General features: G+C 41.7%; 4 protein-coding genes across 4 annotated transcripts; 2 read left to right on the forward strand and 2 right to left on the reverse strand.

The window, feature by feature from the left end:
- Window positions 1-718: 718 nt before the first annotated feature.
- jet (jetlag) lies at window positions 719-1,773 on the forward strand. Its single transcript, XM_065224364.1, has 2 exons — window positions 719-1,534; window positions 1,591-1,773. Exons 1-2 carry the CDS (start codon window positions 840-842, stop codon window positions 1,769-1,771), a joined length of 876 nt encoding a protein of 291 aa, XP_065080436.1. The 5' UTR covers window positions 719-839; the 3' UTR covers window positions 1,772-1,773.
- Window positions 1,774-1,859: 86 nt separating this feature from the next.
- On the reverse strand, window positions 1,860-2,929 carry LOC135703244 (nucleolin-like). The gene is made up of 2 exons (XM_065224365.1): window positions 2,815-2,929; window positions 1,860-2,732 (listed from the first exon to the last, which is right to left on the reverse strand). The coding sequence occupies exon 2, from the start codon at window positions 2,728-2,730 to the stop codon at window positions 1,957-1,959; it is 774 nt and encodes a 257-aa protein (XP_065080437.1). The 5' UTR covers window positions 2,731-2,732; window positions 2,815-2,929; the 3' UTR covers window positions 1,860-1,956.
- Window positions 2,930-3,271: 342 nt separating this feature from the next.
- Window positions 3,272-12,678, forward strand: Vps52 (vacuolar protein sorting 52). Its single transcript, XM_065224454.1, has 5 exons — window positions 3,272-3,713; window positions 3,776-4,502; window positions 11,127-11,245; window positions 11,563-11,683; window positions 11,740-12,678. The coding sequence occupies exons 1-5, from the start codon at window positions 3,340-3,342 to the stop codon at window positions 12,367-12,369; spliced, it is 1,971 nt and encodes a 656-aa protein (XP_065080526.1). The 5' UTR covers window positions 3,272-3,339; the 3' UTR covers window positions 12,370-12,678.
- Window positions 12,589-13,749, reverse strand: cl (clot). The gene is made up of 3 exons (XM_065224505.1): window positions 13,479-13,749; window positions 13,015-13,093; window positions 12,589-12,742 (listed from the first exon to the last, which is right to left on the reverse strand). The coding sequence occupies exons 1-3, from the start codon at window positions 13,645-13,647 to the stop codon at window positions 12,589-12,591; spliced, it is 402 nt and encodes a 133-aa protein (XP_065080577.1). The 5' UTR covers window positions 13,648-13,749.
- Between the last annotated feature and the right edge of the window lie 140 nt (window positions 13,750-13,889).

Genomic DNA, 13,889 nt, shown 5'->3' on the forward strand with positions numbered 1-13,889 from the left:
TTTGTATGCTATAATGACAGTTTGTACTTCTTGTAAGCTACATCCCGCATAAACAATTACCATAAGAAGCGCCTAACCACCAATTCGGAATATCATCCCAACTTTATGTTGTATGGTCGTACCATCTATGATATAGTTAGTGTATGGTAACGGTTTATTAGGGATACAAGAAGAGGTTGAAAAGAGTATTAAATTTATATATTTTAAGTGCGGAAACGCTAATAAAAACGCGCTATTACGTAAAATCATTTTGGCGCATTTATTCCTTGGCTCATAACTTAAACAAAGGCGCAGACGATACAACTTAAAAACGCACTATTATTAGCGATTCTACACTTTTGAGGAGTCCAGTTATAAATAATGCAAAATAAAATATATGTTTGACAAATATTTAACTTTCAGAGAGTCACAATCAGCAATGTTGTGATTCGTGATCGCTCACTCTGAGTGAACGCTGACGAATCGTAAAATCGGTGATTGTGTCGCTCTAAAAGCTAATAATTGACAGGTTTTATGTTCCAAACACATAAATTACAACCTCTTTTTGTAACTTACAAATACAAAACAACATCTTATGACTTCATAATTCCAAAAAAACATTACCTGATGGTATAGCCTGAATGTTAGCTAATGCCATAATGTTTAGAAAAGCAATTTCGCCCTTTTGAAATGTAGACGCCGAATGTTTGTTTTTTTCGCTTGAATAAAATACAAAATTAAAATTTGTGTCGTAGTATTTTGCTCTTGTGCTAGAATTTTCTAGTTTTTCCTGCTTGGAGGTCAGGAAAAGTCAGTACAAACCCTAACAGGCCAGCGCGGATCATCGAGTAGTTCTGCCAATGGCAGAAGACAACCAGCAGGATGAGACTTCCGACATAACGTTGTTCGACATCGCCTGGGATGATGTTCTGTACACCAAAGTATTGCCCCTGCTGTCCCTGCGGGATCTGTTCAACTTTCGTTGCTGTTCCCGTTTGAGCAAACAGTTCGTGGACGGTGGCTTCCGTCGAATGAAGGAAATAAATCTGTCCGGAAACAATCATCGCCACATTGAACGAGCATTCCAAGTGCTAGCCCACAACTCGGGCAATATCCGGACAGTTAATTTGGCCAAGTGCAACTGGTTGCAAGATGCGCTGCTGTGGAACTTCCTGAGGAGCAACACCAAGATCTCCAAAATTAATCTAAGTGAATGTGCAAACATAACTTCCGCTTCCCTCCAGCCGATCATTATCGAGTGCAAACAGCTGACGGTGCTGAAATTGGCTCACTGCGGCTGGCTCACCATCGGAGCAATGGAAGCCCTCACTCTACATCACTCCAAAATTCAAGAACTGGACATCTCCTACTGTGGCACGTTGAACGAGCGGTGCATTCTAGTGTTTTTGCTAAATTGCCGCCGACTACATACGCTGTCGCTGGCTTACCTTCCCAGTGTAACGGACAACCTGCTGTATTCCATTGCTAAAAATTCCAAAGAAATTAAACATTTGAACGTCATCGGATGTCAAATGATAACCGACCGGGGCGTGGGGTGAGCTGGCTGATTGTTAATTAGAATGTACCTTTTATAAACTACCTGAATTGCAGGGCACTATCTCTCTACTGCAAGGGTCTGGAATCGCTGATGGTTCGAGACTGTCCATACATCACAGAGCGCAGCTTAACCCTTCTACGGGGACGAATTTTCATCGACAGGCCTCGGAACTACCAGCAACAGTTGCACGTCGCACCAAATGTGGCTTTTCCCAGGCTTTTTCTGCAGGTGTAACTGACGAATACGAACAGGATCACGATATTTTTCATGGGAACATACATACATAATAGAACATACAACAGTGTGGTATCGATCTGTGTTGATAGTAATCTTCAAATACCAATATTTATTGTACACTTTTTTGTAAATGTATATCTTATGCTAGGTAAGGATATTGAAAATTAAATTATTAATAATCTTCAAGCCGTAGGCTTCACGAATTTTCCTGCTGCTGGTTTGTTCGGCTTCTTACTCGAATGTGGCTTCTGTTCAGTTTTCGGTTTGCCTTTCCCAGCGGGGCCCTTTCCTTCCTTCGGGGGGAAGAACTTTTTCGGCTTGACTGTTTTGTCGTCCAATTTGGCCTTCTTGGCGCCCTTTTCGTTTTGATCCTTGTTGGACTTGCGTTTCATCTCTTGCCTCTTCTGGTTATCGGACCTTTTAGATTTGACCCGTTCCACGTGCACCGGCTTACCGGAAAGGACCTGTTTGTCCAATTTCAATGCTTCAACAACGGAAGCTCCTTCCTTGTACGTAACAAATGCATATCCCCTCTTCGGGATGATTCTGCTGGATTCGATTTCACCGGCTTTACCGAAAAAGTCATTCAGTTCTTTCTGCGTAAGCTGATAGTTGATGTGACCGACAAAAATCGTAGTCTGCATGGATTCATCTTCATCTGAGTCTTTGGCAGCCTCCTTCTTTTCTTCTCCTTCTACTTTTTCCTCAGCATCATCATCCTCGTCCTCTTCATCGTCTTTTTCGTCCTCGTCATCTTCCTCCTCGTCTGATTCATCATCATCATCCTCATCCTCCTCTTTCTCAGCAACATCTTCGTCCGATTGTTCCTCCAACTCTTCGTCCTCTACATCATCATCCTCCTCCAACTCCTCCTCTTCTTCCTCCTTCGATGGCTTTACCAATTTCGGCACCGGTTTCTGCTGTTGCTTCTGAACTTTCTTACCTTTGACGGCCATTTCTAAAAAGAAAAAAATCGATACCAATTGAACCTTCTGTAGGTACATCCGGTGAAGTATATCTTTTTTTTACCGGAAACTTACCTCTGAAACTACTTTCGCTGGTAATTGAAATCAAATTACAAGTGAATATATCAATTTCAATTGATTTTTGCTTCTTTCTCACGCTAATGCCTCCAAAAAAGCAAGCTTTTCACGAGTAGATCTTGATTGAACTGTAATGCGTTCGTTCACAGCCGGGAATACAAAGTAAGCGTGCCCGACACGAGGTGCGTCTTGTTTACTTCCAACAAATTTGAAGTTTGAAGTCGACAATGATGTCTCACAAAATGGACACTTTTGTCGAGCCGACAAAGGTTTTGCCATAAAACGTCATCTCAAAGGCGAAGAAATATTTCACCATGTGCGCCCTTGCAGCAAAACCTGGATCAAAACGAGTTTTGATATCTTGACGTTTCATGCGTTCGCCTTAAAAAGATTATTATTTTTTGTGTGAAAGAAAGAAGAAGATTACTATTATTTTGATCTGATACGTGGTGTATTGCGTGAACATTTTACCCAGTTCTTCGATTTTTATCCAGATTTTAGTTGGAACACCGGATCCGCGGTATGTCCAACAGTGACCAGATCGAGGACGATGAGGTGCAGGAAATTCTCCAGACGGGGACTGACCTGCGTCAGTACTCGGCCCAGATCGAGAAGGAGTTCAAGGAGGTGGAAAATCGATCCATCGAAGATTACATCAAGGAAAGCCAAAACATTGCCAACCTGCACAACCAGATTGGGAACACATCCAACATTCTAGAACGGATGGAATCGATGCTGATGGACATACAGGACGCGTTGAACAACATCAGCACCGAAATCACGACGCTGCAGAAAAAATCGGTTTCGATGTCTGTTCAGCTGACCAATCGCCAGTCGGTTCGGGCACAGCTGTCGCAGTTCATTGAGGATATGGCCGTACCGGAAGAAATGATTGCGTATGATGGGAAATTTATCTGTTGAGCTAAGTTGCATTTAAGCGGGTACTTTTTTGTTTCAGGGCAATCATGGACACACCCGTGACGGAGAAGGATTTCATGACTCATCTTAACGAGCTGAACCACAAGCTTAACCTGATGAAAGAGCTCAACTTCAAGGAGTCGAAATCATCACAGGACGTTAGTGACGTCCTTCATAAATTGAAAATCAAATCAATGACCAAGCTGAGAGTCTATCTGATGGAGCAGATATACAAATTCCGGAAACCCATGACCAACTATCAGATCCCGCAGAATGCGATGCTCAAGTTCAAGTTTTTCTTCGAATTCATCTTGTCGAACGAGCGGATGGTGGCGCAGGAGATTTGCAACGAGTACATCGATACGATGGGTAAAATCTACTACAGCTACTTCAAGAGCTATTCCACCCGGCTGGGCGCGTTGAAATTCGAAGAAGCTGTCTCCAAAGACGACCTGATGGGTCTGGAGGATACGGTCACGAGAAGTATATTCTCGAAAACAAGTTCCCTCAAGAATAAGAGTACGGTTTTCTCGATCGGAGACCGGGGCGATGTACTTAACCAGCAGCTGGAGGCACCGATCATTGTACCACATGCACAGCAAAAGATCCGATATCCGTACGAATCACTGTTTCGATCGGAGCAGTACGCCCTAGTGGACAACGCTTGCCGGGAGTATCTGTTCGTGACAGAGTTCTTTATCGTTCGGGGGGCCCAGGCGCAGGAGCTGTTCAACCAAATCATGGGAAAAACGATGGCTCTGTTGATTGTAAGTAGCATCATTTTTGGGTTTTTATTTACCAGCCTGAGTAGATACCTAACTAGAAAGCAAGTAATCATATAGTCGAGTTATATAGCTTTGGGCCGACCTTCTACCAGAAATTTTAAGAAAATAAGGTAATATATTTAAGATTTTTTGGTCCTATCATGTTGTGTTTGTCGAATTAGATGCAAGGTAAAAGCTTCTTTTATAGATCAGTGTGCTGAAAATACCTGGGAATGTCTACATGGCCGTGGGAATACAAAGAGAAAGTCGATGAAGAGAATCTTTTTTTTTTTTGCTTTATTAGAGAGATTTTTAGCCTTGGGCTGGTTCATCTCTTAAAAACGAGGGGTGGGGACTTCAGATGGGAGTCCCCCTAATTACAGAGCTAATATAAAGGGGAGATGAGGTTCCAGAAGAGGAAGAGAATCTGTCAATGTTACTTAGGACCTAATGCAATGTTCAGCTTGAAATAAAACGCATTTTCTCGCGTTCTAGAAGAAACATTTCCATGAAAATTCTACTCAAAGCACACTTCTGACATCTGTATGTTTCGCGGAAAACATTAAATTTTAGCGGAGACAACATATCAAGAATACTGGCAACTCTTCCATTTTCTCGTACGACCGCTATGAGACAGGTACAATTGCGTCAAAGCCTAACCAGCCTCAGGCTGAAAGCCTCCTTAATAAAGATACATCAATCAATCAATCAATTGCGTCATCTGCCGCTCAAAGGTAAATGCTTCGAACGAATTTGATAGCAAATATTACATCCTCCGAAGAAGGGTTTGTGTATTTGCTCATTTTTCTATGCGTTGCTTCCACCTTCGCTCAAGTGCAGCGCTACTGTATCTGTCGCTTGAATTCTGGCAAAGTTGCCAGTCTTCTTGATATGATGTCTTTGATTTTAGGTAAGTTACGATAACGCATGCAAAATTAATGAGCTGGTTCGTGTCTGATCTATTTTTGACAAAATCATGTCGAACATTGAATTAGGTCCTAAGTAAAAATGACAGATTCTCTTCGTCGATTTTCTCTTTGCATTCCATCGGCCATATTTTTTTTATCTAGTTTGTTTATTTGGAAGGCTCAATCGTTCCCCATGACCATTAAAAGACGTTTTAAACTATTTCCAAAACACAGTTCGCAGGAAGAAACTATTATCTAGCATCGGGTACGACAAAAAACGTTTTTTTAGCCAAGTTATGAACGAAAGAGAAAGTATATGAAGAAAATTGACCAATGTTACTTAGGACCTAATGCATTGTTCGGCTTGAAATTATTTCTATCTAAATAAAAAAAAAAGTAAGAGACAGCCTTGTAAGCGGCCACCGTAGTCGACATATTTTTTGTGATAATCGACTGCCTTTGCTTGAAACAGTTGCAAAACAAGCTATCAAATTACTAAAATGTCATACGACACTGTCGCCGAAGACCGTCGCAAATGTATATACAGCTAGTTTTTCTCATAACAAGAGCTGCTGATGTTGTGCTTGTGTGAATTTTGAAAATAGCCAATAGTGTCCTAGTAATAACATTTCTGATCAGAAATGGTTTAATTTATACCAAATTGAGGAATTATAACGAAATCACACATGTCATATATGATAGTTATTTGAAATTTTTCTTTTTGTTCTACCGTTTGTGTTGTGTAAGAGAGACGACGGTAGAGCATGAGAGTACGAATACAAACAGACTGTCGCGCACGACAACGAAGCGAGTGTAGTAAAAAATGTCAACGGTTTACATCCCTGGTAAGACCGGTAAGAGACATCAGTGTTCACTCGGCTGTCGATAGAAGCAGACCACTCTCAATGTGTGTCACGCAATTGTCTGTTTACTCGGCAGCAACCAATGTGTGGTCCTCATTGTTCTTCATCAGCAGATCTTTCAGTCGATGCGTCGTCGACTTTGGAAAGCAACCGTTTCGTGATTTTTTTTTTCTTTGATTTGTTTTCCGTCGATCTTGTTTTCCGTGCTGAGCACCAATGCTACCGACGCCAGGGAGGCAGCTCCCACACCTGGACCCTACCTATCGACTCATCAACTCATGAGCCGGGGACCAACGGCTTTACTTCCCTTCCGAAGGCGTGATCACAGATGTTATGCCTCAGAACATCCCGGCGACGCTGACTGGGATTGAACCCAGGCCTGCTGGGGTGAGAGGTAATCACACTTACCACTACACCACCGGCGCCGCTCCGTTTCGTGATGAATGTGTGAGTACTGACCACATTTTGCGTGGAAGTGCTCTGAACCCCGTTGGCGAATCTGCCATACAATGAAACCACTGGAAGCGGCTTCCGTTCTGATAAAGAAGGCTTTTTGCGAGGCTTTTTGGATAGCGGAAGATAAAATGTTTATTGTGTTGTACCTTTTGACTGTAGTTTTAAGATGTATTGTATAATGAACAAGAATCCTCGGTTCTGTAAAGCTAATTCGGTTGAGTCTTATCAAATAAATTATTAAACAAAAAAAAAAGTAAGAGGTTGTATCAACAATCAATACGAAACTATCGATTTTAAATTGGCTCACTACTTGACTAGCCTATTGGTCCCAAGCAAATCGATTAACGTACCCCATTCTAGTATAAATTCCAGTACTACACTATGTTTGTTTTGATTCGCTATGAAAGTTTGACAGATAAAATGAGGGGTTCGTTGATTTTCATATGATTCGAGGGGTGCATCGATTAGCTTGGGACCGAAGATAGTACCAGAGCTGAGCCAAAAAGTTGAGCTCGTTTCTTCGGGACCTTCTGGTCTTAGAGTTACCTCTATGGTTTTGTGTCCAAGACACGACCGTAGATTTGACGTAGGATTACGTGCTCGGTATCAATATTCGGCGAATCAAGAACATTATCCAGAATGCACCATTCCCCAGAAAAGATGATGAAATTAGTAATTTTCAGTTCTTTTTTTTTACTATTGATGATACACTACGTTTACTTTTATGGAACTATGTATTTATCAATTCCAAACCATTTTATAACTCTTTAGAAAATGACAACCTTCAAGTTTTCGAGCACTTCGTTCATCATTTAAAAAGTCAAAGGGTCTATATGCAATCCAATTCAAGCAGTCGGAAACTGTTAAACCTTATCAAAGAATTGTTTGACCAGAGTTAAAGAATTTCTCATGATGGATTAAAAAATCGGTGCATGGAACGTTTTACTACCGATTACAAATTTATAGCATTATTCCACACGTTATTATCCCAAATGGTCATTACCCCGAATTCCTTGCGAAAACCTATTGATTATATATTTTCCTTATAGGGGAAATGTATTTAATGTCGGCCTAAGTGTCCCTAATTTGGGCCCATACATAAATTCAGCAATCGACTAAATTTTCAATAGCAACCAAAAATATCCATTAGTACCGTCCCAATGACGCGTTCATCTAGATACAATTCTAGATAGAGCTGGAATTAGGGCGTAACAGCCTTTGTAAACAATGACTTGTCTTGTTGATTTCTCGAAATTCAAGGCACGCCTACACAAACCAACATATCCATCAGGTAGGAGAAGTCTTCCTCTACTCGATGGTGGTGTCGATTTGCCAGGGAGAGCAATGACTTCCGAGAAATCATCGAGAGAAGTCATTGTTTACAAAAGCTGTTACGCCCTAATTCCAGCTCTATCTAGAATTGATAAATAGCAGATTTTTAGCAATGGGCCCAATCTTAGATGCATAAGCCAACATTAGAGCCATTTCCCCTATATTGAAAGAAGAGAATATTCCCTTCTTTATCGTATATCCAAAGAATTAATTATTTTCTTTTCTCATATTTTTAAAGAAGGGAAAACCCCTTGATCCATTAAGTATAGTCGCTATATTCATAGTCTGGCGGATAGAATTTCGATCGATCAAAAAGCGGAACCAATTCAATATATTATAGATCAACAATTGAAAGGGGAACTATAAACTTTTATAAACAAAACGTTGATTATTCTTTCCTCGCCAATCGAACGCAAATTACCGGCACCATCGGATAGCGGAAACTTTCCTCAACCTAAGTTTGGTGTCAGTTGTCCCACAGCTGTCTACAGCAGCAGTCGAATTTTTATTTCGGTGTGAACCACGCGATAGCCTGTTTTTGAGGCTCGCTATTATATAGTTGCTCTTTGTTCGTTGCTATCAGTTTGTGCCTTTTGTTGCTACGGTGCAAGATGTGTGAAGTAAAAAACACCATCAAGTTTAGCTTCAGCCATTATGATGCTAAACCAAACATCGGAGAGATTGTAAATTTCGCCAAAGCACTCGACGCGGATCCGGCTGAAATGGAAGCTGTTTATCGCATTGGTGAGAAAAGGGGAGTCTTCATAAAGTTCAAATCAGAGGAAGCGATGCTCCATGCTCTGACATACAATTCGGAGGATTTAATCTTCCATTATGCGAATGGAACGACGGCAAAGGTACGCATGTCGCATGCTGGTGAATTTATCCAGTATGTGCGTGTGTATGACTTGCCACCAGAGGTACCGGACAACGAGCTGGATAAAGTGCTGGGGAAATATGGAAAAATTAAACGTATCATCCGGGAGAAATTTCCATCTGATCTGTGCTTTGAGGTTTATACAGGGATACGCGGTATATATATATGGATGTGAAGAAGGAAATCCCCACGTCATTGTATTTCTTCAACCGCAAAGGAAATATATTTTATGATGGCAACAAAGATAAATGTTTTCTGTGCAAGGCGGACGGACACCGGAAGCTTTCCTGTCCCAAGCGGAAGGCTCGGAAGGAACCGGAGAAGCAACTAAAGGAAAAAGGAAAGCAAAGTGAAAGAAAACAAAACAGCAGCAGTACGTATGCTGGTGTAGTGGTGGCAGGTGCGTCGTTTGTCATTAGCGACCAGGAAACGGACACGGGGTTGGAGATGTTGAATGAAGATAACGAAATGAACGAGACGACCCCGACGACCGACGAGAGTAGCGGAGAGCATGCAACGGGAAACGATGTTCAGATGCAGCAGCCAGGCATGGAAAATCATTTGCATTCATTTCGTGCATTTGCATTAAATGAATGTAAATGATTTTCCATGCCTGGCAGCAGCAACGATCACGTTTCGGGTTCAACGAAAATGAGGAACAAATTCGGGAAAGAAAGAAGTTGCGTGCACGGGAGAAGATCCCTTTGTCGCCGCGTCGATCGCCACCAAGGAAAATCCTTTAATAATATGCATTTGTATATCTTTTGTTTGTATTTTGAGTACCAAAATTGGTATTCCATGTTACTCGGCTCCGCTAAGTTATTTTTTTAACATTTGAGCCTGCCAAATAAACAAAATGAAAAAAAAAAATAATAATAAGTTTGGTGTTAGTTTGCGTAGGCGAGCCTTGAGTCACGTGAAAAGGGTTTCCGAAGTTTTGTTCGCAATTGCTGATGTGCTCTTTTCTGTTGTTGGTCGTGATTTGCTCGATTGGTTCCGCTATTTGACAGCTCAATTGGTTCCCGAGATTCTATCCGCCAGACTACACAGCAAAAAAATGTAATATCGATCAACGTAAATCAAGCTGATGTATGAAATAAAGATGTAATAGCAAAAAGCAGATACAATATTATATCAATGGATGTAATTTAGTTCGCAAAATCGATGTACATCGCGTGAATCGACGTGATAGTTGCGTAATGCTGAGCTATTAAGGCCCCCGCGCACATTAGATCCGGATCGGACGCGTTGCGGCAAAGTGACAGCTAAATCTATTGTCTAACTGTCAAATTTACGTCAACGCAACGCGAACGGATCTAAGGCCACGGCCAGGGTAGACGCGACACGCGACGCGACTCACGCAAGGAATAATAATAAATAATAAGATTCTTTTGAATTGGTCGCGTCGCGTCGCGAATCGCGTCTACCCTGGCCGTACCCTAATGTGGGTGGCCCTTTAGGGTGTTCAACACGGATGAGGCTGGCGAGCTGTAGAACGTTCCCAGTTTTTTTGTGCACACAGATCGATAAAAGAAGTTTTTATCTAGTATCGAATACGACAAATCCGGAGAACTTCGAGATTAGGGCGTAATTGCTTTTGTAAACAAACACTTCATTTGACGATTTCTCGCGAATTAAAGCTCAATCTCCAAAACTAACTACACAAACAGGTAGATAAATGGTTCCTCTATCATTTGGTATACACACTTAGATTTTTTTTTGCAGAGATGGGCAGCACCGAGCAGCTCGGCAATCTATTTTGCTGGATCTCAGTGAAAAATTTGCCGAGATTCAGTTAACAAACGGGAATTTTGCCGAAATCTCGGCTAACAAACATAAATTTTGCTGAGATATCAGTAAAAATAAATGCCGAGCCTGCTCGGTGGTGCCAATCTAGGCAAAAAAATCTAAGTGTGTAGTTTGTTCACGAGATTGTTCTTTTATTCGCGAGAAATCAGTGATTGACATGTTTGTTTACAAAAGCAATTACGCCCAAATCTTAAAGTTCTCCGGAAATACAACAAATCGACGAAGAGAATCGATCAATGTCACTTAGAACCTAATGCAGTGTTCAGCTTGACTTGTTAGGTGGGAAATGCGGGAAATGACCGAATATCATTTACCATTTTGGTGTAATGGCTGAATAGCAGTATTATGTGCATTTATAATTTATATGATAAACTCATTTCAGAAAAATCTCGAGACGTACGTTCAGGATTGTTATGACACCATTGCACTGTTCCTGTGTATACAGCTCAGCTTGCGGTACCAGCTGATGTGTCACAAACGTTGCGTTCCAGCTTTAGATAAGTATGACATTCAAAATGCCTTTGAATCTTAAACCACAGATAACATACGTACAACTTCCGCCAGAAACTTGTGTGAAGATAAGTGGGAACATCGCCGTTACGTGTCGCTAGCATCTACTGATTTCCTCTATAAAGTTTCCACTTTCTAGTGTATGTTCGGCATCATGTTGTCAAAGGTTTTTAAGAAGGGAAGTCGGCGTTGGTGGCACTTAAGTCGAATATGAATCTTTGCACTAGTTTTTACGGAAATGTTGTTCGAGCTTCAACGTCTGTTCTCTGTGCTTAAACTTGGAACTACATCGATCGTTTATTCCCCAGGTACTGGGACAATCTACAGGCAGTCATCTGGCCCCGCTTCGAGCAGGTCTTTCGGATGAACATTCAAAGCATCCAAGAATGTGATCCTACTAAATTCCCCAAGGAAACTGGACCGCACTATGTAAGTATCGTTGCTGCTACGGAAATTTCCGCAATTTAACCTGGAGTGTCTCGTAGATTACTCGACGGTATGCCGAATTTTCCGCTGCCATCGTCGGAATCTCGGAAAACTTCCCCAACGAGCTGGTTAGTCATCTGTTGTTGGAATTGCAAGAGGAAGTCAAATGCTTTATGCTTCGTATGGCAGCGATTTTCACGACCCGTAAGGAACAACTAATCTACCTGATCAACAACTACGATCTGGTGCTGGGCGTCCTGATGGAACGCACCCGGGACAACTCGAAAGAGGCTGAAGCATTCCGCGAGTTGCTGAGCACTCGCAGTTCCGAATATGTTGAGGAAATTTTGGCCCCCCATCTGGGAGGTATCATCCAATACGTCAAGGACTGTGAGCAAATGCTCGAAAAGGAACAAACCGAGGAGTTCAAGCGTCAGGAGCGACGATCGCTGCAGTTAGTGGCAAATTTTTCGACCAACTGGAAAAAGTCCCTGGAAGAACTGAATCGCGAGGTTTTCCTATCATTCCCATCGCTGGTGACCGGATCGCAACTGCTGCAACTAGCACTGGCACAGTTGGTGCAGTATTATCACAAGTTTTACAAGCTACTTACCCCCAGCGCTCGTGCCCAGCTGGTCAACATTCACGTAATTATGATCGAAATCAAAAAATATAAGAGTAATTACTAGACCACTTGAAGAAGGAGGTGATACTTAGAATACTTATTAACAATAGAACAGTAGTAAACTTCGGTGATGAAAAATAGAAGCCTGTGACCGTTTATTACACTATCTATATGATAGCAAAAAGAGAAATGACACCGGTGTATTATTAGCCACACTTGTGCAACACTTTTCCACTTAAAATCTGAAGAGACTCGTGTTCGTTGAGGTTACCGAGGATACCTTTTAATCCTCATCGGAAAGAAGCATCTCGACCAAATCCTTATTGGAAACTTGGTCGCCATCCAGGCGCTGGGGCGACTTCCATCGGAGCAACGTGGGCAAGAACACCAGATGCGTTCGGTGATCCTTGCGGAATGGATTGTTCAGATCCCTCCAGCTGAAAACATAGGGTAATACAACGTTATCAAAAGCTCATGATGACGATTCAAATAGGTAGGTCAAGAACACTTCAGGTGTATAGATATAAAATCCTGCTGTGTCACTCGTTCTTATCTTTCTCGGAAAACGAATTTCATCGTTCTGCGCGATGTCCGATAAAACTCGGAAAATGGGTCAAGTTAGATTAGCAGAATAAATGAAATTTCTTCGAAAAATCTCCTATATTGTGTTGTCGAGACGTTAATGAATAGTCAAAACTATAATACTTACAACGGACGATCGATTACGACGGTAATGAAATAGCTATTCTCTGGGGCAATCTTCAAAGCTTCCTCCACAACTGGTGCCGCTAGAAAATGAGAGAGACAAAAATGCTATTTCGTTAATTACAGTTTATGTACCTACACGTGGGGAATCCGGACGATAATGGGAGTAACTAAGGCATGCAAAAATCGTTAATATGCATTAAGGGACCAATAATACAACGAGTCATTTTATCGAAGCCGCCTTATCTTATCACACGAGGTTGTAATTTATCTTCATCCGTAGAGTATTGGAAACCCCGAGCGTAATGCAAGCGGATGTATCAATGTTTTTTTTTTAATTCTGAACCAACAGAATATTCTTTGATGATTAAATTTGCCCTCCTAATTATATAATTAGCAAAGCATGACACAGCGTCTGTAATTGCTTTCTAAATCTTTCAGTAAGTAATGATAATGAGCTAAACCGACCTTTCACGCAGTACGGACACCAGCTGTCTCCCTTCTCATCCTTGTCGCCCTTGAACAGGACGTGCACCGGTTCACCCTTTCCTTCGAGACTTTCGGCCAGCTTGATGAACTCATCCCAGCCACTGGCATTGTGTCGGATCACCATTCTGACAATACGGCTCAGGTGCATGCACTGTTAATCTACACACTATTCTCGACGGATGCGAGCACTCTGGCGTTAGTGGCAATGGATCTTGTTTTATAAAGGCAAGCGGCAGACAACACTACTTGAATCCTTTCCCGACAAGAAACACACGATGACTAATTCGTCACTGGTCACTGCGCCGCGAGGTGGTTGACAAAAGTTTAATTTGATGAAAAGTAAACAGTCATTGATGACGATGATGGCTGAACCGTCAATAAGGAGTGAAA

The sequence above is a fragment of the Ochlerotatus camptorhynchus genome, unplaced genomic scaffold, assembly GCF_037179485.1.
Source record: "Ochlerotatus camptorhynchus isolate MF236.1 unplaced genomic scaffold, CSIRO-AGI_Acam_v1.1 ptg000211l, whole genome shotgun sequence".
In the NCBI taxonomy this organism is placed as follows: Eukaryota; Metazoa; Arthropoda; class Insecta; order Diptera; family Culicidae; genus Ochlerotatus; species Ochlerotatus camptorhynchus.

Bases quoted from the DNA above. Each gene is read 5' to 3' on its own strand.
- jet (XM_065224364.1), top strand. From the start codon at position 840: ATGGCAGAAGACAACCAGCAGGATGAGACTTCCGACATAACGTTGTTC. The intron at 1,535-1,590 runs GTGAGCTGGCTG...CCTGAATTGCAG, and splicing joins ATAACCGACCGGGGCGTGGG to GGCACTATCTCTCTACTGCA.
- LOC135703244 (XM_065224365.1), bottom strand. From the start codon at position 2,730: ATGGCCGTCAAAGGTAAGAAAGTTCAGAAGCAACAGCAGAAACCGGTG.
- Vps52 (XM_065224454.1), top strand. From the start codon at position 3,340: ATGTCCAACAGTGACCAGATCGAGGACGATGAGGTGCAGGAAATTCTC. The intron at 3,714-3,775 runs GTATGATGGGAA...TTTTTGTTTCAG, and splicing joins GTACCGGAAGAAATGATTGC to GGCAATCATGGACACACCCG. The intron at 11,246-11,562 runs GTATGACATTCA...TTTATTCCCCAG, and splicing joins TGCGTTCCAGCTTTAGATAA to GTACTGGGACAATCTACAGG.
- cl (XM_065224505.1), bottom strand. From the start codon at position 13,647: ATGCACCTGAGCCGTATTGTCAGAATGGTGATCCGACACAATGCCAGT. The intron at 13,094-13,478 runs GTCGGTTTAGCT...CTCATTTTCTAG, and splicing joins GTGTCCGTACTGCGTGAAAG to CGGCACCAGTTGTGGAGGAA. The intron at 12,743-13,014 runs GTAAGTATTATA...CTATGTTTTCAG, and splicing joins GTCGTAATCGATCGTCCGTT to CTGGAGGGATCTGAACAATC.